The following is a 24,995-nucleotide window of genomic DNA, read 5'->3' on the forward strand; positions in this document are numbered from 1 at the left end:
ACAGTATAGATCAGTGTTTCTCAATGTCTAACGAATCGTCGCTCCTTCAATAAAACTGTTACGTAGTATCGCCCTCTTCACTTCGAAAACAATTTTTTTTTTTGGGTTTATTAGTTTAATTTTTTACAAAGTATAGAATTATCAAGTAAACATTTATTTACTCAGAATACGTATTAGATTTTGATATAATTAACAAAATTAAAATTAAGCATTATTCGCTGTGAATCCCCGCTGCAAGCTTCAAAATTCCGATGCCGAGGGCGGAGGCTAAATTCGTATTGCATTGAATAGACTAGTCACTAGTATAATGCTATTTGTTTAATTATTGTACGATATAACGAATAAAATATCCAATTATTCTTAATATAATGTTTTACTATATCGCCCAGAAAATTGTTTTTCGCCCCCAAAATATAAATTGTTACTAATCGCCCCCCCAATATAGAAAAACGCCCACACGGGGGCGATATCGCCCCCGTTGAGAAACACTGGTACAGAACTTGGATCTTCGGGTGGGTGGAGTGCCGGAATTTCGATCTCCGACCCAGAATTTGAGATTGACTCCGGCACAATGGGTCTCTCGGCTTTAGTACTTTGACCACGCAACCCAAAATATATATATTTATACAAGTAATGTAACGTATTACTTCCAATTTAAAACGTTTTTCACGTGTTTCCACAATTAAAATTGCGTACTTCTTAAGTTCGTAGTGTTCTTTGACACTTTTCGATAATCTGTATGCAAAGGTATAAAAAAAATTCCAGCAACGAGTTGCTTAACTTTCCCGCCAACGTTTCGTGACGCCACCTGTTGTGATATTTTATTTAAAACTCTTTTTATATTTCTAATTATTATAAAATGGAAAAAAGCTTAATTTTGAGGGTAGAGGTAGGTTTTATAAAAAATTGTAAATGATAATAATGAATAAAATCGCCATTAAATCCTATCCTACTGGAGTTACCCGCATTATCTATCCGCCCCTTCGATCTTTAATCGCCAAAATTTAATAGCATCAATCCTCCTAATAAATAAACATCCTGCAAAATTTCAGAAAACTTCGACAAAAAGCACAAGTTATTAAGCTTCAAACTGGGTAAACATAATCGTGTCCCGCACACTCACTCACTCACATCTATACATTCAGAAACCCCCGAATTTTGCATTTGCATTTCTCGACTTATCAAGTTCCCCTGAGTCCAAAAATGTAAAAGTCTGGGGGAACATGTTTTGACCGATAGCCTTTCTCTCTGTTATATATAACAGCCCAGTAAGTAATAGTCTATGTATGAAAAATTATAAGACTATTGAAGAGCGACAAAGAACATTCCGAATTTAAACTGTTTATATATATTTTGTGTGTTTAATGTTACTGGCCAAACCCGATTTCAGGCCAAAGTAGTTTGTCCTACGCATGTCGGGATATACTAGTTTAGCCTAGGATAATCACTTTAACCACAGTACACCCGGTGGTTAAAGTGTACAGTACCTAGGTAACCCCAATGGTGGCGCTTCGGTTAGGTTGGTTTGGTTAGGTTAACTACATTTTTAGTAGACTTTTTTTTGAATTTTTGAAAATATTTTCGAAAGTTAATTACCTTTAAAAGTGCATGGCTTAATAAAAAAAAACACAAACTGATAAGTAATGATTAGCTTATTTTTATTTCATAGTTTTGTACAAGTGTTATGTCACTTCTAATCAATACCGTTTTTTATAATTGAGTAGACTATGTTTGAATAAATATTGTTCATCTAATTGATCGCCTTTTAATTTTATTTTAACCATCAATATACTTAAATCAGGCCTGGCCAACCCTCGGCCCTTCACATTAAATTGTGTGGCCCGCTAAGCGATATTATATATCCATTAAAACTTTCGTTTTGTGTATACCAAAACAATTAAATAAATGAAAATTTCATGTGTCATTGTTATAATGTGCAAGTGCGAGTACGAACTCTTGGTATAACAATGAAATCTTATTTATTTTGTATTTGTTTAATTTTTTTAAAAGTATGTTTGCCTAAATTGTAGCCCATTGTAACGTTACGTGTGATCAAAGTGGCCCGCGAAACAATTTGGTTGGCCAGGCCTGACTTAAATAATAATTCTAAATCAGTTCGGCCTAGGACAAACTAGTTAAGCCTAAGGTATTTAGGCCAAAGTAGATTGTCCTAGGCTAAACTAGTATATCCTGACACGCTTAGGATAAACTAGTTTGGCCTGAAATCGGGTTTGGCCGGTAACATACATAGGCCTATATATATAAATCAGATTCCTGGTATAACAAGATTTACTAAAACAACAATTTATTTTAAATTGTTAAATTGTAGAAAATTAGTTTTAACGAAATCTTTTTACTTAAACAAATACCAAAATTGAAAATGAATTTTTAAACTTTAACTGCTTGTGATTTAGTTTCATTGCAATACTTGGTATCATTCTAAAATTCAGGAGAAATCACTTAAATGTGCAACTGTATAATTGTTTCTCGACAACGTACCCGTTCATTGTTCTATTCCGAGAGATGTATCAGATAAATTTCTGTTTAATTTTCTGTATTGGATTTTAAATGAAATAAACGTAAGATGTATTATTTGTGAAATGTCATTTCTTATATTTATTTTTTATGTCTAAAAATATTAAATAAAATTGTATGAAATTTACTGAATATAAAAATAGTAGTATTTAATGATTAATATCGTTAAAACTATTTTCGAAAATATGTTATAGTATTTTTAGTTTTCTAAAGTTTATTTTTAAAATTAATTTATAATTATCTTTTATTAAATTAAAAGTTTCTTGTATCATCGTCATCATGAAAATTTAAATTCTTAGCTTTTAACCTTTGCTTTATAATTGGTTCTTCACTCAGTTATTATTAATTTTTTTAATAAAAATAGACTACATTTTTAAATATTAATATTTTTTATTTTCTTTGCTCGTTATTATTTTATTTAAAATATTACGTAAGGATATTTTGAAGTTTTAGTATGTCAACGGAAAATGTAATCAGAATTGTAAAGCGAAACAAAATAATAATGTTTCTAGTGAACATAAACGATTCTTATTTAAAATTCAGAGATAAATTGCCCGATTTACTTTAACGACCTTCACACAAACACACTCACGCATATGAAAGCAAACATACATGAACAGACACACAAACATAGATATGAACACCTACCAACAGACACAATCCAAAAGATTGTGTTGATGACTGATGAGAAAATGGAAATAGGTAAAAATTAGCAAATCTTTATTTGTTAGAATCTCTAAGAGTCGTTATTTAGATAAATAAAAATTGTAAATTTAATTTCATACTTTTAATAGAGACTTGTCGCTATTCCTCGAGTCTTTTATACATTTTTGTATTTTCAAATTTTGCAATGTGTAAATCAGATCTGTTTTCAGGGGAAAAATTATTTTTAAATTCCAAATAAAAATACTGTATATTTAAATCCTTTATAAAGATATAAAGGTTTTTAGGCAACACTAAAACATCTTTTATTAATATTTTCAAAAATGCATATTCCTGTATGATTAGATTTCAGAAATAAATTAGAATTTCTTCGATTATTTAAAATATTGTTAGAGAAAAAACGATTGTGGTCAACATCAAATTTTCTGTTTCCCGAAGCAAAATTTCGAATTATAAATCAATTTTATATTATGCATTTTTCGTATTGACTACACAATGCTCTACGCTATATCGAACTAATACTAATGAGACCAATGTTCCCTCTAGGCTGCGCGGCCGCCACTGCTCAAATTGTTGCCGCGCACGAGAATTTATGTGCCGCACAGGCGAGCATGCACACCGATTTGAATTGTTGTTTACTTATTTCTTACTCTGTCTGCAACATGATTATTGCTACGTATATTTCAATTAAATACATTAAATCATTCACAAGAGATAATATTTTGTATAAAAGTATGTTTTAAAATGAATTTTAATCTCTACTTTATAATTAATTATTTTAATTTTTATAGAAAAAAATAAGATTTTATATGACCGTTACGTGACTCGNAAATATTTTATGGTCTATAAAAAATATTAAAGAGGTTAATTGGTTACTCTTCGTACGATTTCATAAATTTTAGAATTTCTAACACAATTATTATTATTTTCTTAAAAAATTTGTTCCAATTTATACTGTATTATATTACAAATATATAAATTTGATTAACTTGTCGAATGCATGAATTAATTTTATTGGATAAAATAGTTAGAGCGAATTGTTTCTCGTGACACATCAATGAATTTATATATTATTTTTATCAACAGGAAATTCCATAAAAAAAGTTATTTTGATCTTATGCAAGACTTCAGGTAAGATAACAAATTTTATACCTTTCATTACATGTCATTTTTCTTTACAAGGCTATATATTGAAACATTAAAAAGGAAATTGCACAACACACAAAAACCATATACAGTGAAGCGTCGAAAATTGGGGTCGGTGTTCTATGTTGGAGTCAATATTTCAGAAGGAATGCAGGGATACTTACAAAGATTCAAAATATAATTTACAGAATTCAAAATATATTTATAGAATATCATAATAAATGAAATTCATCTTATGAAACATTACATTAAATAAATCGATAAGATATAAAACTCGTAAAGAATATTCAAATTCTTAGTACAGTATATCTAAAGAGAGAGAGTTTCACAAAAATGCATGAAACTTGACACTATATTGTGATTTACAGACACCGGACAAAATTTAGTCGCGTACTACACGTATCTTTTCATATTTATTCCCATCTTTCCTAGTCTTAATACAGCCAAAATTCGTCGGGGCATGGACTCTACAAGTTGTAAATATGTACTGTACATCAATTTTAAGCCATTCTTTTCACAACCGCCCACGTAATTCCTCGACATTCCTGGGCTGTTGACGTGTGGACTCGCCTGCCTCTCAAGATTGCCAAACAAATTCTCGATGGGATTTAAATCTGGTGATCTGTCTGACAAATGGGTGTGCCCAATCGCTGTTTCGTGTTCCTTGTGCCACTCTAACAATACAATAACTGTCATTCGGGAACAACATGAAATTGATGCCATGCATATCATTGATATGTTTTGTAAATGGTTGTTAAATTTTCGTTTTCCTGCTGAAAACTGGAAAATTTAACAACCATTTACATGGGTTTGATGTCACTGATTTTATAATAATTCAGTTATTGAACAAACGAGTATTTTTGACAATAAATAAATAATTTGAATATATGTTGGAATTCTATTTATATTTATAATGTTGCTATTTAATTTTAAAACGGAAAAAAGCATATTTTCTCCATTTGATTTATCTACAGTAATGTAAACAGTTTGTTGTTACACTTGCAAATTAAATCCGTCAATCGAGCTGTCACGTTGAAAAGTAGTTTTTGTTTGTATAGCTAGATCCAAATCATTAACCGAAAGTTGGTTTATTTCACACCGACTGTGAGTATATATTGTAAGATAAGATCCGTTCGACTGCCTAACCAATATAAAAACCGGGCTCATCGTCCTAGCAAATAGGATTCGTGTGTTGCTGATAATGCATCAATCATAATGACGTGATTTTTGGTACCATAGCGGATAAATCCCTATGGCGTAAGTTTTATTCGTAGATTTGTGGCGTGAAATAATACATATTTCTCAAACGGAATTATTTCCAGAAAAATAACAAAGATTAAAGAAAAATAATTGATTTTAATCTACTTATTTCTCAATTTATATGCAAAGTAAGTTTAACTTGTATTGGAAATTTCCAGGAGGAAGAAATGAAATTTCCTTCCCCTCTCGATAAAGCCGCATAATATATTTTAAACATTTTATTTTTATTGTTTAGTTTATGAATTTAGTTTATTTACTTTTCAACTACTTATAAATTCGATCATATTCTTTCATTTTTTATATATTTTTTCTTGTAGAAGTTATTTTTTTATCTTCCGTGATTCGAGAAGTGTCGTTTTATTTGAGATGTTTTATTCATCACAGCTAATTATATCATCATGTCGAATTTTACATTTCTTTACAATTTTGATATTAATATTGTGAAAAAGCCTCACACAATTTAATATCTAACGTTTCTTTGAATTAATTCATTTCATCTGGAATTGGATAAATTAAAGCTATTCTAAACTACAGTTCCATATAGTGAAATCTTAAACTACGTTCTTAAAACTGCTAAAAGGTGATTGATGTTTTTCCGATCCCTTATTATTTTTCTATATATATTGTAATGAATAAAATTTTATTTCTACTTACACGGAAGTAAACAATTGCTTGGGCGAATGTAGATGGATAAACTGTATATTACGATGAACTATAAAACACGAGAAAACTAACGCTAGACGTAGTCCTCGTATCACCGAACAGCAAATATGGCTGCTAATGAAGATCGGAACCGGAAACGTGAAGCGAGAAACGATGCTGAAAATCACCGGAAGTGATAATTGTCTTTGTATTTGATCGGGTAGCCAACTTCTGAATTCTAAATTTAACGCACCAATAAAGAAATACCTTCCATATTTATTTGGGGTACCATCAGAATCGAGAAACAATTCCAGTCAACGGAAATACGGAAAAAAAATTGGCAGAAATGTCCACGAATAATAATTTTTGACCTGGAATGGGGCATACGCATAAATGAAAACTGTTAATCCTAAATTAATAAAATTCGATATTTTGATCATAGCTAACTTAAAATGAATTGCAATTTATATCCGATTAACAGAGACAACGTGAAAATTAGTCCTGGTAGAGTAAATAATAACTTTATAATAATAATTTAAGGCTAATTTCCCATCCTCTTTGTTTGTCGATCCCTTTTCAAAATTAATTTCTAACCTCTTTCTAGGTACTCGCGAAATAAGAATAAGTTATAAGTAGGATGAAGTAAGTCAAATAAGTACTAAAATGTTAATTGATGATAATTGACCTTTCTTTATTATCTTTTATTAAATTTTTAAACATAATAGTAAGAAATTTTGCCGACCGATTTTCAAACGATCCTTACTAATTTATTGGCCACCCTTAGATAAATATACTGATTGAATATGCTAATTTAAGACAATATCAGATTTATAATTTAGATCACTGCATATACTTGCATAAGAAAATTGCATAAATGCATGCATTTTTTGTTTTTGGTTTGTTAATTATTGCTCATAACAAATTATGTGCAAATTTTTTCCTCCATAAAATTCCTGACTCTAAAAAAAAGTAGTAATCTGATCCGACATTTTTATCTCTTAACCTAACATATTTATGTATAATGTAAATTTATTGCTTAATAACTAAAATATCAACGTTATTATTTGCTTTAGTTTGCTAAATTTTTATGGTAAAATTACAAAATGAGATGACAAATATTTTATGGTCTATAAAAAATATTAAAGAGGTTAATTGGTTACTCTTCGTACGATTTCATAAATTTTAGAATTTCTAACACAATTATTATTATTTTCTTAAAAAATTTGTTCCAATTTATACTGTATTATATTACAAATATATAAATTTGATTAACTTGTCGAATGCATGAATTAATTTTATTGGATAAAATAGTTAGAGCGAATTGTTTCTCGTGACACATCAATGAATTTATATATTATTTTTATCAACAGGAAATTCCATAAAAAAAGTTATTTTGATCTTATGCAAGACTTCAGGTAAGATAACAAATTTTATACCTTTCATTACATGTCATTTTTCTTTACAAGGCTATATATTGAAACATTAAAAAGGAAATTGCACAACACACAAAAACCATATACAGTGAAGCGTCGAAAATTGGGGTCGGTGTTCTATGTTGGAGTCAATATTTCAGAAGGAATGCAGGGATACTTACAAAGATTCAAAATATAATTTACAGAATTCAAAATATATTTATAGAATATCATAATAAATGAAATTCATCTTATGAAACATTACATTAAATAAATCGATAAGATATAAAACTCGTAAAGAATATTCAAATTCTTAGTACAGTATATCTAAAGAGAGAGAGTTTCACAAAAATGCATGAAACTTGACACTATATTGTGATTTACAGACACCGGACAAAATTTAGTCGCGTACTACACGTATCTTTTCATATTTATTCCCATCTTTCCTAGTCTTAATACAGCCAAAATTCGTCGGGGCATGGACTCTACAAGTTGTAAATATGTACTGTACATCAATTTTAAGCCATTCTTTTCACAATCGCCCACGTAATTCCTCGACATTCCTGGGCTGTTGACGTGTGGACTCGCCTGCCTCTCAAGATTGCCAAACAAATTCTCGATGGGATTTAAATCTGGTGATCTGTCTGACAAATGGGTGTGCCCAATCGCTGTTTCGTGTTCCTTGTGCCACTCTAACAATACAATAACTGTCATTCGGGAACAACATGAAATTGATGCCATGCATATCATTGATATGTTTTGTAAATGGTTGTTAAATTTTCGTTTTCCTGCTGAAAACTGGAAAATTTAACAACCATTTACATGGGTTTGATGTCACTGATGCCTGTATCAGTGGCAGATGCGATTGTTTTCCTGTGTCTGTATTTTCAAGTACACGTTATAAAATGCTAAACGACGCTTATATAATAATCCTCCGTTAAGTTAAAGTAATTGCAATTAGAAAATTATTAATTAAAGAATATTTTACCTTTATTAAATAGATTAAACCAAAAATTTGAGAGTAATTGTAAAATTATACTTAAAAAATGAATAATTATAACATAATCGAATTTGATGCTCGTGATCACTATTCATCAAATCTGTAATTTTTCTTTACTATTAAATAAATTGGCTGTTTTCGAAAATACATTTTCACTATCATTTTATAAAAATGGTCTGTGTAAAATCACACATTTAAATGGAATTGTAATTGAACCATCAGTTAAAAGACCATTAACACGAATGGATTTAGTTTGAACAGTTGGGTTGTCAGTTCGATTTCTCAGTGTAAATAAGGGAATTTTAAAATATGCCTGACATTTTAATTTATATTTATACACATATTTTAATGAGTTTGAATTATGTAGTGGTTTTACTTACGCTTTTGATAATTTGAAAATTAACCATGGGTTTAAAAAGCTTAAATTATTGATAATGTTATATATTATTGTTCATTGGTTATTAATAGTTAATTTTATTTGTGAATTTAGTGTTATAGAGAATTTATTTATTTATAACATATTGTCTTATTTAAAATTCAACAAGTCATGCGAATACCAGTGAATGTGGTTGAACAACGTAAATAAACTTAATTGTTCCTAAATTTTGATTAATTTAGTGAGTTATACTTTCTGACGTATTTTTTTCCTCCTTGTAATTTTACTCATTTCTAGAGAGGCATACTAAAATCTCAATTTAAATGCGATGAAACGTTTTTTTATTTACTTATTTCGCAAGCTAACATTGTACTTTTTATTCAGTACATCTTACTCAAATGCCTAAAAACAGAATTATTTATGTTTTTATTTTTTATATCCTTGTACTAGTTTCATAATCAGATTTTCAGATCTGTTCTTCTTATTTATAAGTAATCAGCAAATTATTTTTTAATGAAATAAGGGAGATAAACTAATATTGATTTTTTTTCAATAACCAGCAGCACATCAAATTTAAAATTATTTATTTATTTAGATAGATGACAGCACGACTCTGTTGCCAACAGGAAAAGTGTGATGTACAGTACAGAGGCAAGACTTCTAATCTGAGGTGGAGAGAATATGTTTTAAATTAAATAAATTAAAAAATATGATTGTCACAATTTTTAATGTCACAATAAATAATTGCTCGTTTAGTATAGTGTGCTTTTACAAATACCTATCACGACCGTAAAGGCACATTGTGTACACTGAAGAGGGTCATTGGGTCGAAATGTTCAATACATATAAAATTAAATAATTTTAGGTTGGATGGTAATTTTTAGATTGGCTGCGTAGAATTAAAAAAAAAGAATTAAAAAAATGACATACTTAATCATTTGAAGTGTAATTCTAATACACAGAAAACAATTGTAAAATACAAGGTATTCCGATAAACCTTTCTTAGAAAATAAAATCTGATGTAGCTTATACAAACACGCGTGCAGTTCCTTAATGTAAAGATAGAGTAACAAGCAGAAGTATATAAATTAATGAAACATCAGCGTTATTATGTAAAATATTAAAAATTTAATTGACTAAACACGTACATTTTATGAAGTAAATATTTATATTTTCGTGCAGAACATAATTAAATTTTTGAAAATAATTGTAGAATTGTTTCCAAATTAATAAATTATAATTTATAATATATATAGATATCACGAAATCTTGATGTATTAAATTTAAAAATAGTTTTATCTGTTTGTAGCCTGTATTAAATGAAAGTTGCATAACTTTGTATCGAAATATACGCAATATATTTTAAATCGAAAAAATTTCTAAAAATATATTTAAATTTGGTAGTTGTTGAGAAATGAAAAATTGTTCCTTTTAAAACGAAAATTCGAATTTTCTATTTAGAATAATCAAAAATAGTTGATAATTTATATGCTTCGAGCAATTTTATTAAACATTCCATTTATTATAACGAACGAATTGATCATTTTCAATTCTCTTCGCATTGAGTAATTATTTTCATATCACAGAAAATCAATTTGATTCTTTTATTCGTTTCTCTTTTGAAGGTCAAAGTTTTATTTGCTTATCTTGATATAAACGTATCAAAATAATATATTTACTTTAACGAATAAATGCTTTTATAGTAATTTATTTATTTGATAACTGATTAAACCGGATTACTATTTTATAATAATTCAAATCAATTGCCACGATCAAATCGCCGATTTATGTCTTTTAATTAAGTAATTTCGTGCTAATCTATTACAAAATGTATAAATTATTATTAACGTATTATGCAGATTTATTGTTTATCTTGTTTATATAACCTAAATTATAAGGTTTTCTTTCAATTTAAGTAATTTAGTAATGTAAAAACGGTTGTATAATGACCTACGAATATTTATATCGTCTGTAAAAAAAATAAAAATCGATCAAATTTAATTGTTGCTACCTCATTAAAAGAAAATTCACGCGATGTTAAAGCATTGTAAGATTATATTTCAAATGATCCCCGGAGAATATATTCTTGAAAATTTATTATAGCTTTACCACAATATATTATGTTATCAAAATGAATTATAACATATAATAGAAATAAATTTTACTTTACTGTTCACTCTAAACGTTTCGTGTTTTTGTTAAAAATCTACTATTGTACTATTAATATAATTATAACTAACGCAGTAATTCTATTTATTTTACATAATTAATAAATTAAATATGCATACGTAAATTATTTATATGTAAATTTTACATGTTTTATATACTAACTTGTGAAAACACGCATATTTTACATAATTTTTGCATTTATTTTCATAAAATATATGTTTAAACATTATTAACAATTACCAGTAGTTATTTTAATAATTCCTAACTAAAATTTTAAAATAATGTTTCTGGACATTTCAATATTTATAAACGAGGATTTAATTTTATTCACGCGAAAAATAGGACGATGGCTCAAGACTAAGATGTGTACGTTCATTCTGAGGAACCAGATTCGAGTTCGGATCGAGATCGTCAGAAATTTTCACGAATGTCCCCATCCCTCAACATCCGGCGCCCAATTCTTTGTGGCTCAGACCGAACAAACTATTACCGATTTACAGAAATTTTCTTTCTGTTCGTTACCATCCCATTGTAGACTTAAATCCATAATTGTAACCCATGATCAGGTCCGAAAAGCAAAAATTAAAAACAAAAAAAAAACTTTTTTACTATTGAAATTTAATTGATTTACTTTTACGTAATTAATAATTACAAATGAACTTAAAATTGTATCAGTTATATATCAAAATTAAATATAAATATTATATTGATTTTGCATATTATATTTAATATTAAACACTGTTTTTACGTACAGAAGACTGGCTAATCCGGCTCTCAACCCTGCCCATGTGCCTTTCTTTGCATGAAAACGTTAGTCATGTCACACATCCCGCTGTACACGGAATAGTCGGATTAGCGAAAGTCTGTTGTACTATACTTATATTTACTGCAAAGATACTAAAACTTACGATAAAGCTTAAAGGAGGACTTAAAATTAATATTAAAAAAATTAATTTACTAATTTCGCGTTACCAAATTTTAATTAAATCAAATCAAAACATATCAATAGAATTATTTAAAATATATTATTACAAACATTTTAAATATATAAAATATTATTATTTGAATCGTTATATTTTAAACTTCAAATTTTATAATTTTAAAAATAAATTTAATTAACACCTAAAAATAATTAAGCCAAAAATTAACTTTAGTGATTTTTATTTTTATTATAAATTTTTTTAATAATAAAAATCGCCAAAATCAATTTTTCATCATTTATTTTAAATCCGAAATTATTTTCCAGCTTGACATTAAAAATTGATGCATTATAACTCGAGAAATTCACATAATAGATCTCAATTATTATATTTTAGGTTTATAAAATCATAAATATAGTTTACAGCCTTTGGGGTTAAAAATTCAATATTGATGCCAATAAATTACGATAGATTATATGGGAGGGGGGAGAATACATCTACAATTTACTTCCGGCGACAGTTCACAACATGTTATCACCTAATAAATTATATCGTAAACTATATTAAAAATCAAAATATTTTCAATTTTGAATATATTTATTTATAATTCAACGTAAATTCTATATAAATATATTTTCATAAAATTTATAAGTTAATTTATAAAGTCTGTAAATACTATACAGGATTTTGCCTATAAAATTAATAAAAATTCAATAAAATATTTTAATTTATAAAGGAGATTAATTATATAAATATTTTAATTACTTTATTTCGTTATATAATGAAGTTGTTGGTGGTTTAATATATTTTCTAACTTTTTAAATAAATTAATTTTATTTTAATTTCTATTTCTATTTTCTTTACGTTTGGCTGATATTATTGAATCATTTCTGATATTTAATTTTTTTTTTTCAAATTTGTAGTACAATAATTCAGATAATCATAAGAAGATAAATAGTTTCTTTGATACAAAGTGATATAGCATCTGATTTAATTTATTAAATAAATTTAATGTATGCCAAAACCCATTTCATTCAATGTTTTTTTCCTTATACAATTTAATACAATTTTCTAAATGATAAAAATCTTTAAAAATAACATATTTTTTTATTCGATTATATTTTATTGTTTTCTAATATTTTTATAATGCGTAAGAAATTGATTATGTTTACTTTCTGTGAAATTTTATCAATTATAATCCTCTGGAGAGGTACAATTCTATTTTTAAATATTTAAATTATTCTGTAATAAATTCTTTATAAAATTAAAGACACTTNTATAATAATTTTTATTATAATTAATTATAATACTCATTAGAGAAGAGATCTTTAACAGGATTAATTGAAACGATGTTATTTCTAATCAATTAAAATACACGGTGTAGTGGTACAGGGTGATATTTTCTTTATCTTATAAATGATTAAAAGATCGATTTTGTGGTAGAAATTGCTCACGATACATTTTGAACAATTTCCAAATTTATTTTATATAATTTCCTCACACTTCTATAAAAAGGAAATGGAAGAGAAAAATCCTTTTTATATATAAAAAATCGATTTGAGTGCTTTATTTGTTCTGAATAAATTGTTTAAAATCTTCAACTTTTTCAATTCTTTTACTTATTATTATAATAAATCCGTTTTCGTATTAATTACAGTCAAATTTCGATTTAACGCCACAATTTTCCACTTTTGAAATGACGTTAAATCTAGTGTGAGATTGTGTAGGACTGTAGTAATGAAGTCTGCATACAAGTTTGGAAGCTGAAGTCATGTGATGACGTTTGCAATGCAAAATCGCGCATTTAATAATTCAAGATACCGAAGGGTTCTGTATTTAATATTTATGGGGAAGATGCCTTCACAAATATCTATTAACGCTTTACGAGGGTAGCTCTATTTACTAGGCGCTAAATATTTAAAGATTTGTTTAAATATAATTTCAAAGTATAAAAATAAAATAAAATCGATCGTTAAAAATATCTAAGAATAAAATGTATTTAGATGAATTAATATATTTTTAAATATTTTTTTTAATACAAATACTCTGTATATTTTTATATTTATAAATACAAAACTCAATGTTATTTTAAAAGCCTACTCATATTTTTATTTTGTATTTTTGTTACGTCATTCGATAACATGTTTAAAATTTTTAAAACTTTTATATAAGAATGCATTTTAAAAATAAGTTAAATAATCCTTTTTAAGTTTTGAATTTTATATATTTTTTATATAAGAAATTTACATTTTTATATTATATTATTAAATTGTAATATGTGCAGGTTTTCTATCATTATTTCGTTTTTTATTTTGTAAATTTTGACAAAAATAAATTGTTTTTCTGCTATGAATTTTAATGTACAATCAGTATAATTTTTAAAATAATTTTATAATTTATTTATTCATTTATTACAAATACAGTTTTTTAGTAAATAAATTTTGAAAAGTATAATAAAAAGTATTATTATTCAAAAAAACTAAATATAAATATTTTTAAAGGTCTACTTATAGTGTAGAAATAATTCATAATTTAAATTATGGAACAGAAAATGTGTCAAATCTTAGCATAATTGCACGTTTCTGTAAATATATATATAAATTTTTTATAATTTATTTTATTTATTTATTCTTCAGTTTTATTAAATCTGTAGTAAATAATTCATTCCTGTTTCTGTAATTCTTGTATTCGTATAGGCTCAAGAGAATTTTATGAATAATTTCAATAAATTCTGTATTTTTAATCCATTTCCGTCAGCAAGTAATTAAATTATATTTAAAATTTTTGAAGAATTGATGATGATGATGATGATGATGATGATGATAAATAGGCCTATTGGTGAATTAATAATATAAAATGTGTAGAATCCTGATTAAATTGTACAAATTTTATTGGATTAATAGTAAGTTAATTATGATATACATTTAAAATATTCATTGACAGATTCTATAATGTTTCTTAGTTTTCAAAATGATAAAAATAATCTTTAAAATGGTTGTAAAAACATATTTTAAAACACATTTTCTTTAATCTAATACATATTGAGTGGCATTTGACTATCAAGAATAGTTTTTTAAGTCTCCTTAATTTTCCTATGAATGAATTGTTTGGCTTATTTATGGAAGATTTTAGAATTAAATTTCCATCGAATAGACCGGTTTTCATGTAAAAATTTTTAATTAAATTAGAATCTATTACTTTCTTAAACCTTTTATTACATTAATCTAACGTAAAACTGAAAAAATTTGATTTTAATTTAATTATTATATAGTGATGATGATGATGATTATGAGTTTTAAGGTATTATTTTAAATATCTATTAAAAAGCATTATAAAAATAACAAATAATTATTTACTGTGTAACACCTACATGTACAATTTTCTAATCCAATTTATTACTTCAACGCATTTTATGAAATAATATATATATTTTTCTTAAATGTATCAAAGAATAAGTTTTGATGAAACATAAGAAAACACGAAAGTTAATCTAGCGATGGTCGAATGGCCGAAGTAATAAAGGCACCAGTGTGTGGCTCTAGGGGGTTTAAATTCGAGTCTGAATCAAGAATTTTTCGTACTAGGTTTGACCCGAATAGGTCAGATCTTGGGGTCTAACTTAATCCTTGATGGGTTTGTAGAAGGCTTTCTTAGTGTTCGCACAATAAAAAGAATTTTTTCGAAAGTCTTTGTAAAAGCAAAATATAGGTAAAAGCAATTTTCTTACTTATTTCATAATGTATTTTTATCTAGAAACTTTGTAGTTATGAATCATAGTTAAAAAGTTCATTATTATAAGAAAAAAGTGTGAATGGATAAAATTTCGAGTAAAGCAATTTATAATAGAGCACTAGATGATACCTATTATTCAATAGTCATATTCTACTTGAATTTCATTTGATTTTTTTAATAAAATGTAGGTTGAGAAATTCAAGTTGTTATAGGAATTTCTCATTTAAGCTTTCCTTTTTTAAAAATTTCAATTTAAACATCTTTTTACTTCCATTTTATTAATTTTTTTTATTTTGTTTGTTTGTAGGATGTTTCATATTTTTGCGTTATTTTCAAATGAGGTCATTTTAATCTAAAAATAATTTTGAAATTTCATTAAAATGTAAGCATTGCAACTTTTTAATCGTTATTTTTTGTTTTAATGTATAAAAAATATACGAAATGTTAAATTTAAATATTTAATTTTAAAAATATATATGTGTAATTAATGTATTTTCTAAGAAAAACATTCACAATGATATAAATAGTTAGTGGGTTATTGCATCATTTGCTGAAATATTTTAATAAAGCTTATAATAAAATATTGTTATTATTTAAAATGATATTGAAAATTTTTTGTATAATAATCCTGAACTTCTTATAACAAGAAGTATACAACAATCGTTTGAATCGTTCAAGCGTGCCATAGTTATGAGCTAAAGGATGATTATGCTGGACTAATTTTCAAAGCTGGGAAAAGAGAACGTAAGCGTTTAACAAGATTAACCTAATTTAAAATAAAACGTACGTAATTATACGATATAATATAAAATCAAAACCAACGATTTACGTAACGATTTCATTTGTCGCATTAAAAACAGATTAATAATAATTACTTTTGAAATAATACGACGATTATTAATAAATAAAACGACGTATACAGTAGTTAAAATGAATCGTTCCTAGGTTAAAGCTAAATATTTGTACAGAATCCCTGTAGGTTACACAATCCCTGTAGATTACACAATTCCAGATGATATCGAAGGATGTGGGTTCGTACTCGACTGGAACCAAGCTTGGTTTCCTTCTTTGAATGGATATGTGTTCCTACGCTAGGATCTTCGGTTTTTATATTATGATTATTAGTTTTATTAATTTGCAAAGGAGTTTGCAGTGGGAAGGGTAACAATCACGCAATGTAATGAGATAAATTTTTATAAAGTAAAGTTATTAACTTCTATGCTTATTCTATTTAATAATAATTTAAGAAAAAAATGTATATTTTTTTAAAGATTGTTCTTTAATTTTATTTCCTAAAGCATTATTTAATTTACTGAAATTAGGGAAAATCTTACAAAGTACTGTAGATGGAAATCCGCCTACTTTAATTTCTAAATCAATCTTTGCTAAAATTCCTACAGTTACCTTCATCTAACCTTATAAAATAGCCTAAAAGATAGTAAAAAGGAAATTATGACTTTTGGTAAACAATAACGTTTATAACCTTTTATTATCTTTCAGAATATTCGGAGCTTTAATAAATATACTGTATTACGCTTAATGATCCTTTTTCTAAACTCAATTGCGGAGATATTTAAATTGTACTAAAGTAACTGTAATAATAATAATAGCAAAGAATCGTAAGTTATATGAAGTATTTGTTGATTAAGTAAATTATATATTACAAAAGTTAATAAGTTTCACTTTATTAAATTCAAAATAGCATTATTATATAAAATGAGATCGTTTATACTTGATAACAATTCCATTATGAGAGTTTCGATTTTCTTTTATAATTTAAATATATAAACATAAAATAGCAGTTTAGAAGTTATATTTAATTTATATATAATGTTAAAATAATTATATGTAAAATTAACATTCCTCTTTATTTGAAATTTAAATATTTAAAATTTTTAATGTATTTCTGAGGATGTTTTTATAGTGTAAGTAACGTATACAATCAATAATAAATCGTCATTGCTTCTTTTTTAAATTTATCTTGTAACTACGTAATACTTAGAAAATGTTTTAATATATTCAACTGCTATAAATGTTTTATATATAGTCTATATTTTTTTTCTTACTTTTTAATTGCTTTTTAATAATTAACGTTTATAAAACTCATCTAAAACTCGTAATTTTCACCGTTAATTAAACGATTTTACTAAAATTGACCTACAAAACATTTCACAAAATCATTGACGTCATCATTTTCATTCCAATTTCATGGTTGCTATAGCAACTGCATCCTTTAACCTAGAGTAGGTTGAAATCTCCAACACAAGCAGAGATTGCGAAGTTTTCCGCATCTTTGTATAAATATCCTTTATAATTTCGTAAACCCCTTTAAAAACTCCAGTGAAATATCCATCAGTATAGTTTATTTGTGTATAAAAATTATCGGTTTTTTACCAAAACAGTAGTGACGTCATATTTTCCCGCTCAAACTTCCATTCTTAACAGATCGATATTACTACAACGGGGTACGTCTACCTGTAAAGTCAGACAATATTTGGCTGAAAGCCAGACATCTTCCAGACTAGGAAATTACTTGCAAAGGAGACCCCAATTTCATATATTTACAAATAGTCCAAAAAATAATGCCACAAAACTAAATTTCATTTTCGTTTTTTAATAGATTCTTCTAAATTCTCTTATTTTTCACTTTAATTTTCTATGTAAACATTATTAAAGTTGGAAGAAATGTATGCAAATTAGTCGAAATATACAGGGCACATTCGTGATAAGTGTATTATGTAAGGTATTTTATATTAAAATATGTATATTATATATAATACATAATACTATACATTTATTATTAGGCCTATTATTATTATTATTATAAATAATCACTCGTTACTACTATAAAATTTAAGTTAAAATGTATATTATTAAATATAAATTAGTAAATAAGGTACAGGTTTATAATCATTAATACATAATTTAATGTTAAAAAATAAGATATAATTCTTTGTCAATTAAAATATTTTTGCTAAATTAACCTTCAGAATTTTATATAAGATCATCAAAAAATTAATAATTTAATACATTACTAAATATATAATATCTAATAATAAAAAATGAAAACATATAAAATTTTTAATAAATCAAAATATAAAATAAGGGAATTAAAATACTCATTTATTTTACGTTTTGTTTATAAAATAAGTTTTAAATATATAAATTCCTTTTATATAATATCTTTTAGTCTTAAAAAAATTATAAATTGAAACGCAAAAGATTAAAAAATAAATTTCTTCTGAATAATGGTGGAACGTATAGCGTGTTAATACATATACAGTGTATAAGTTTCGTTGACAATCTGACAATAAAATAAAATAAAATAATAAAAAAAAACGAAATTCGTACTTCCGTGAAAAGGAATGAACACAATAAAAGTTATGATTTTGTAAGACTCAGTAGAATTTACTATATACAAAAATAATAATAATAAAATTCAATTTTTCATCCAGCAAGACCGCGTGTAGAATACATTTTAAAACGGATCTATTTAAAAGAAAATTATAATTAAAAATTACTCACTCGAGATTTATGAGAGTGACTAAAACTTTATAAACAAATCGTGTAAATTCTTTAAAAATTATACTGTTGATTAGTTGGTTTACAGTTGTCAAGTCCCTTCTTGGAATTTTTAAATTATAGACTAAACTTTAACATTTTAAAAACTTGGAAACAATTATTCTACTAGATTTTTTTCCCCTAAATATTTTATCTCTTTTGGATTTGGTTTCTGCATAGCATTATTTATTTTTTTATTTTTACTGAAATAAAATAAAAAATAAAACTTTCATTTTAATGAGACACCTAACATACACACACATAAACAAACAACTAATTAAAAATGGAATAAAATACATCATATAAACTCTTAAACTTTACAAAACAATTTGTATATTTTAATTAACAAATAACTAAAATATTCTTATTGACCTTACTAAATATAACGTAATTAGTACATAATTTAATTATGCTTAAACTTCTCAGTAATGAAGTTCAAACAAAAGCAACCTTTAATTTGCTGAGCTCTAAATCGAACATCACTTATTGATTGTTTTAACGATTATTCATTCGGCAAGATTAGTGTAATTTTAATATAAATCCTTCTAAAATAATTTAAAATGTTGCCTATATCTAATATAACGATTTAAAATGCTAATTTTAACATTTTTATGTACATTCGACCCCCTACAACACTGTTGATTTTTCTGTTTTATATGAATTCCATGTTGTACGAGTCACTTAGATTTTACAAATACGTGAGCCGTTCATAGCCCGGCACACGTATTTGTAAAATCTAAGTGACTCGTACAACATGGAATTCATATAAAACGGAATTATNAAACAAAACAAAAAAAAAGAGATTTGCGATGAAAAATATTGTTACAATTGTTATAGTTTTAAAATATTAAATATAATTAAATTATTTTGCTGTATAATTAGAGTAAAAATATAAAGTTAGAGAAAAAATTAAATGCATTTAATGGCACTTAATAAAATTAGTAACAAAAAATGTCTATTAAAAATATTTATTTTTATAATTAAGCGTTAAGATTTACCAATTTTATAAACTATTAAAAATTTTATAAATAGAAGGAAGTTAATCCATAAATTAAATAATTCTAATAAAGGAAAAGTAATTAAAAATCCTTTAATTAACTTTAAGTTATTTCAGTTTAACCTTGGACTTTAATTTCTCCAATGGAATAATTATTGAAACCAAAGCCGCGAAATACTTTTGAATAAGTCGAATGATTTTAATATGTAATAAAATAAATTATTAATTTGACTAAAATTAATCGAACCTACTCAATAATTATTTAATGCAAGAATATATTTGGAGTGTGTAATCTTATAAATTGGATTCTCAATCGAATCTTTTGTAAGCCATATTATTATTTATAATTCTTAAAATTTAAACTTGTTTTTTGTTGCATAATAATCTTGGAAACATTCCGAAATTCTTATTTTTCTGTTATTGTTAGGAGCAGTTTAAAATTTGGCACGATTAAATGATTTCGTACTTTTATGTTCTGATTATGTAAATGATCTTAAATTAGTTCAGCGGAAATTATATATATATATATATATGAGGCCCTAGACAGACTTGCTTTATATAATGTAATGCCTACGCTACGCAGATGGCATATTTAAGTGCCAACGTGACCACCCACCTTGGCACTCGAATACACTATGGGCGTAGTGTATTGTCCATGCGCTTTCCCGAATACGTCTACGCATCAGACCATACTTGATACTGTACCAAGTTTAGTTTATTGGGATGTAGCAAGGAGAGATCTGACAAGGGTGGATACCCGGTGCTTCACCGGGTGGACTTCAGTGGGTCCTCCCGGTGAGACAGCCCTTTATATCTAATTAGTCCCTATTTGGGTATTAGATACACATAGAAAACTTCACGTGGTCAGGTGCGAACCACTCGCATATCACTCATTTTATCCACTCGGATGCTGTGCAAGATCAAGGATCACAGATGGGTTCGCTCACCGGATCAAGTATCGATAAGCGTATATTTGTGCGTGTTTGGAATTTTTAAAGCGCCAAACCTTAGCCAAAAGCTTCGACTGCCTCGCCTAAAAACCTCTACCGAATTAAACATTCCATTCTTTCTTGCTTAGGAATTTTTTTTTTCCATTCCTTGTAAATGTATTATTTCTCATTACGTTTTTGTCTTTTTCATGTCATGAACAGAAGATGAATCATATTATTGGACGTTTGCGTTTCTTTTTTCGATTGAATACTTTTAATACACGAAATATATTATTACTAGAAAATATCAACTTTGGACTCTGTCCTATTTTAAAGCAAAATATTCGAAAAATTGTAAACACGAAAATAACTTTAAATTGAAAACAACTTTATAGAATCATTTGTAGAAAAATATATTCATTCAAATGAAAATTAAGCAATAAAAATAGAGCAAAACATTTAACATAAATGTTATTGCTCTTTTATTTTCTTAACATAATTTTTGATGTAAATGCATGAATTTATATTCTCTTTGGGTAAATTTGTCATAAAATTATACGACATAATTTAAAATTACATTTCTCCAAATTGGCGCTTAATAGCGACGATGATGATTACATAAAACTACATTAAATTGTGCATGTGTCTACCCTCATTTTTATCTCGAAGCTAATCAATCCCCAAACCGTGACTTCGGATTACGAGACGAATCACGTGATTTTGCGAATGGCAATTTGCCAATTAAATTTTTCATCACTTTGCGCAATTTTTGTACACAGTTCTCCATAAGGATCCATCTATATAAATGGTTGCACCGTGTTTGTTGACATAATTTGCATATTTCAAAAAATATATATTTTGCTAAAATTTTTAAACTTGTATTTGCAAATTATACATTATACGTTTTAAAATTATTTTTAAAAAATGATACAATATGCGGCAATTGATTATACGCGAGTTACAACGTTATCACTTACCCTTCACTAAGCATAACATCAAAGTTAAAATACAGTTAATTTTCTGATTAATTATCAGTTATTTATCCGAGTAACATTGTTTTAATTGAAAATTAGCCTTATAAATCCCTAGTAAAAGTAAGTTATCCTAGGAGGAGGGATAGAATAGAATCATCCTATGATTTATTGCCACTCCTTGACCTACCCGATGGTATCAAAAGTACAATAATGGCTGATGGGACACCAGAAGTAAACCAATATTCACTTACCTGATTATTGTCGGTAGATGTTAGAAACTGTACTCTACTACTTGCAGATTGACTACGAGGAAAATGTTTTCCATCCATGTTCCAAACACGTGTATAAACAAAAAAATCTCGTGTTATAATCGAATGCCGTATAGAAATCTTAATTTGTACACTCGATAAACGACTACTTTTCAAATTCTCGTATCCAATAAATGTTTAATTCTGATAAAAGATATTCGTAAATATTACTGCACGATGGAGGAAGAAGGCTGTGTTCTTCCCGCCAATAGTATGCTTCTACCGTCCTTGAAACAGCGCAGGTTCCTCCTGTATTTCGTCGTCCGCTGCATCCCATATTGATCCACGACGGTGGCGCTGTTTAGTGAAGTGGTCAGATAGGAAATTCCGAAAGGTCACACAACGTTCCTATGTCGTGACGTAAACTATCTCAATAAAGATATTACAGGATATAAGACCGAAAACATCAATTTTAATAAACTCCATACTGTAAACAAATACAATTATCACCAATAATTTGCATTTTTCTCCCGTATTTAGAACGAAAAACAAAATGGAATCGATCAGTACCTACAAAATTCGTCTAAAAATCGTAATTAAAATGCAAATTTTCTTAATTATGATTATAATTAGTTAAAGCCTTGCTATAACCATTAAAGATCTCGTAGGGATTAATTAACTAAGAAATTGTTAAAATTTCGTTGTTTTGTCGTTTAATTAATTGTAAATGCAATAATTTTTGCTATATTTTGTTGTATATAAAATTTAATTTTCTTTTAATCTTTGTATCTCACTAATGTAAAAAAACAAAACAAAAAAAAAGAGATAGGCGANGAAATGAGTTTTGAATTTTTACAGAATTTTCTGAAATTCATACTCGGTAAGATCGATGAAATTTTAATATTTAATCATTCATGATTAACATAACAATGTAATATATCTACCGTTAAATGGAATCGTTTTAGAAAATTTTGGCATATTTTTGCATAATGACTTTATAGCGAACTGAACTATGAAAATTTCGAAACGATCGTTACATCGAATGAACTTTGAAAGGAAATTATCTCAATAATAAAAATTAATGGGAATGTAACACACACACACTAAAAAAAATATCAAAGCACTCGAATAGATCATGTTTACGACTGCTGTTTGATTTTATTAACTGAAATGATGCATTTTCTATTTTATCTGTTTACAGTGCAATCATCTGCCACAACATGTTGTCTACCATCATTGGATTCGGGTTCGAAACCGGTCCAGGAACAGTACGATTCTGAGCATCAACCCACCTCCTTCACTCGCATTGATCGACTGTATTAAGTCTGGCCTACATGAAATTAAAGTAATTACAATCATCTATAAGGCTTACGATATGCTAGTCCCTCTCGTGGCATTCAAAACTCAAAGATATTGCAAATTTAGCGATTTTTATATGCAATATAATTTAATTGTTGATATGCAAATTAAATTTTCCGGAAAACTCGTATCCATTCGTATTAAATTTAAATTTTTCCACAGTATACATTGCATAAATTTTTGCTTAATAATCGTCTCGGAAACTTCGATGTATTCAAAATATGAAATAATAATTGCTTTTCCCTTTAAGTAAAAGGTGATAAATGTATGGAAGCTTTGTTAATTTATGCAAATTTAAAATTTTGAAGTGTTTCTCGTGAAATTTGGGTTTGCTTACTCTGAAACGGTTTTTCAAGTTGCAGTTAATACAGCTTGATGGAATTTCATAATAGAACTAATTAGTAAAATTCAAACCCGAGAAGGTCTATCCTCTCGAACTTATTCGAAATAAGAATTGACTAGATTTTCTTGAAAATGATTGGTTCAAGTGATTTTTTTTTGTATTAAATATAAAACTAATAGGAAAAGTTTAAATTAAAAAGCATCAAAAAATAGTACAGTTATTTTATTTGATGCATCTGCCGAAATAGTTATCAGAGCGATTTTGCACGACGATAAAACAAAGATCTTAATTTAAAAGTTTTGCAAGAATTCTTTAAGTTTAACTGGTTTAAAACATATTAACGTTATAACAATATTGTTTAACTTTTAAACACAAAGAACTTTATTGGTTTCTTTTTGAGAATTTTCTTATTCTTATGTATTAAATCGAGTCGCGATTTTGCTTCTTCTATGTTCCTAATTGCTATACCGATATAATTTTCTGTTATAATGTGTCATTAAAACGGCATAAATTATAAGTTTTCCTGTCTGGCTAATAACTACGCGGAAAACTTTTAATAAACAGTTTAGTACTAATTCATTTGAGCATCTAAAATTTGAATTTTACTATCTTGATTTCGATAAGATTTTCGAAATTATTAGACATTTCGAAGATGGTAAACATTTTGTTTATTTAACAAAAAAATTAAAGACAGTCTGCCCAAAATGGGCCACCATTTATTTTTTGTGT

The 24,995-nt window shown here is 26.8% G+C and overlaps 1 protein-coding gene across 1 annotated transcript in view; it reads left to right on the forward strand.

Annotated features, from left to right (window-relative positions):
• The window catches only part of LOC111640281, a 35,305-nt gene that overhangs the window by 7,777 nt on the left and 2,533 nt on the right, over positions 1 to 24,995 (forward strand). The window contains exon 3 of the mRNA XM_023386285.1: positions 23,766 to 23,909. Within this exon, the coding sequence (XP_023242053.1) occupies positions 23,766 to 23,909 (144 nt within the window). The remainder of the gene's footprint in view (positions 1 to 23,765; positions 23,910 to 24,995) is intronic.

This window comes from Centruroides sculpturatus, unplaced genomic scaffold (genome assembly GCF_000671375.1).
Source record: "Centruroides sculpturatus isolate CEXI.00-Female unplaced genomic scaffold, Cexi_2.0 scaffold730, whole genome shotgun sequence".
NCBI classification, from domain to species: Eukaryota; Metazoa; Arthropoda; class Arachnida; order Scorpiones; family Buthidae; genus Centruroides; species Centruroides sculpturatus.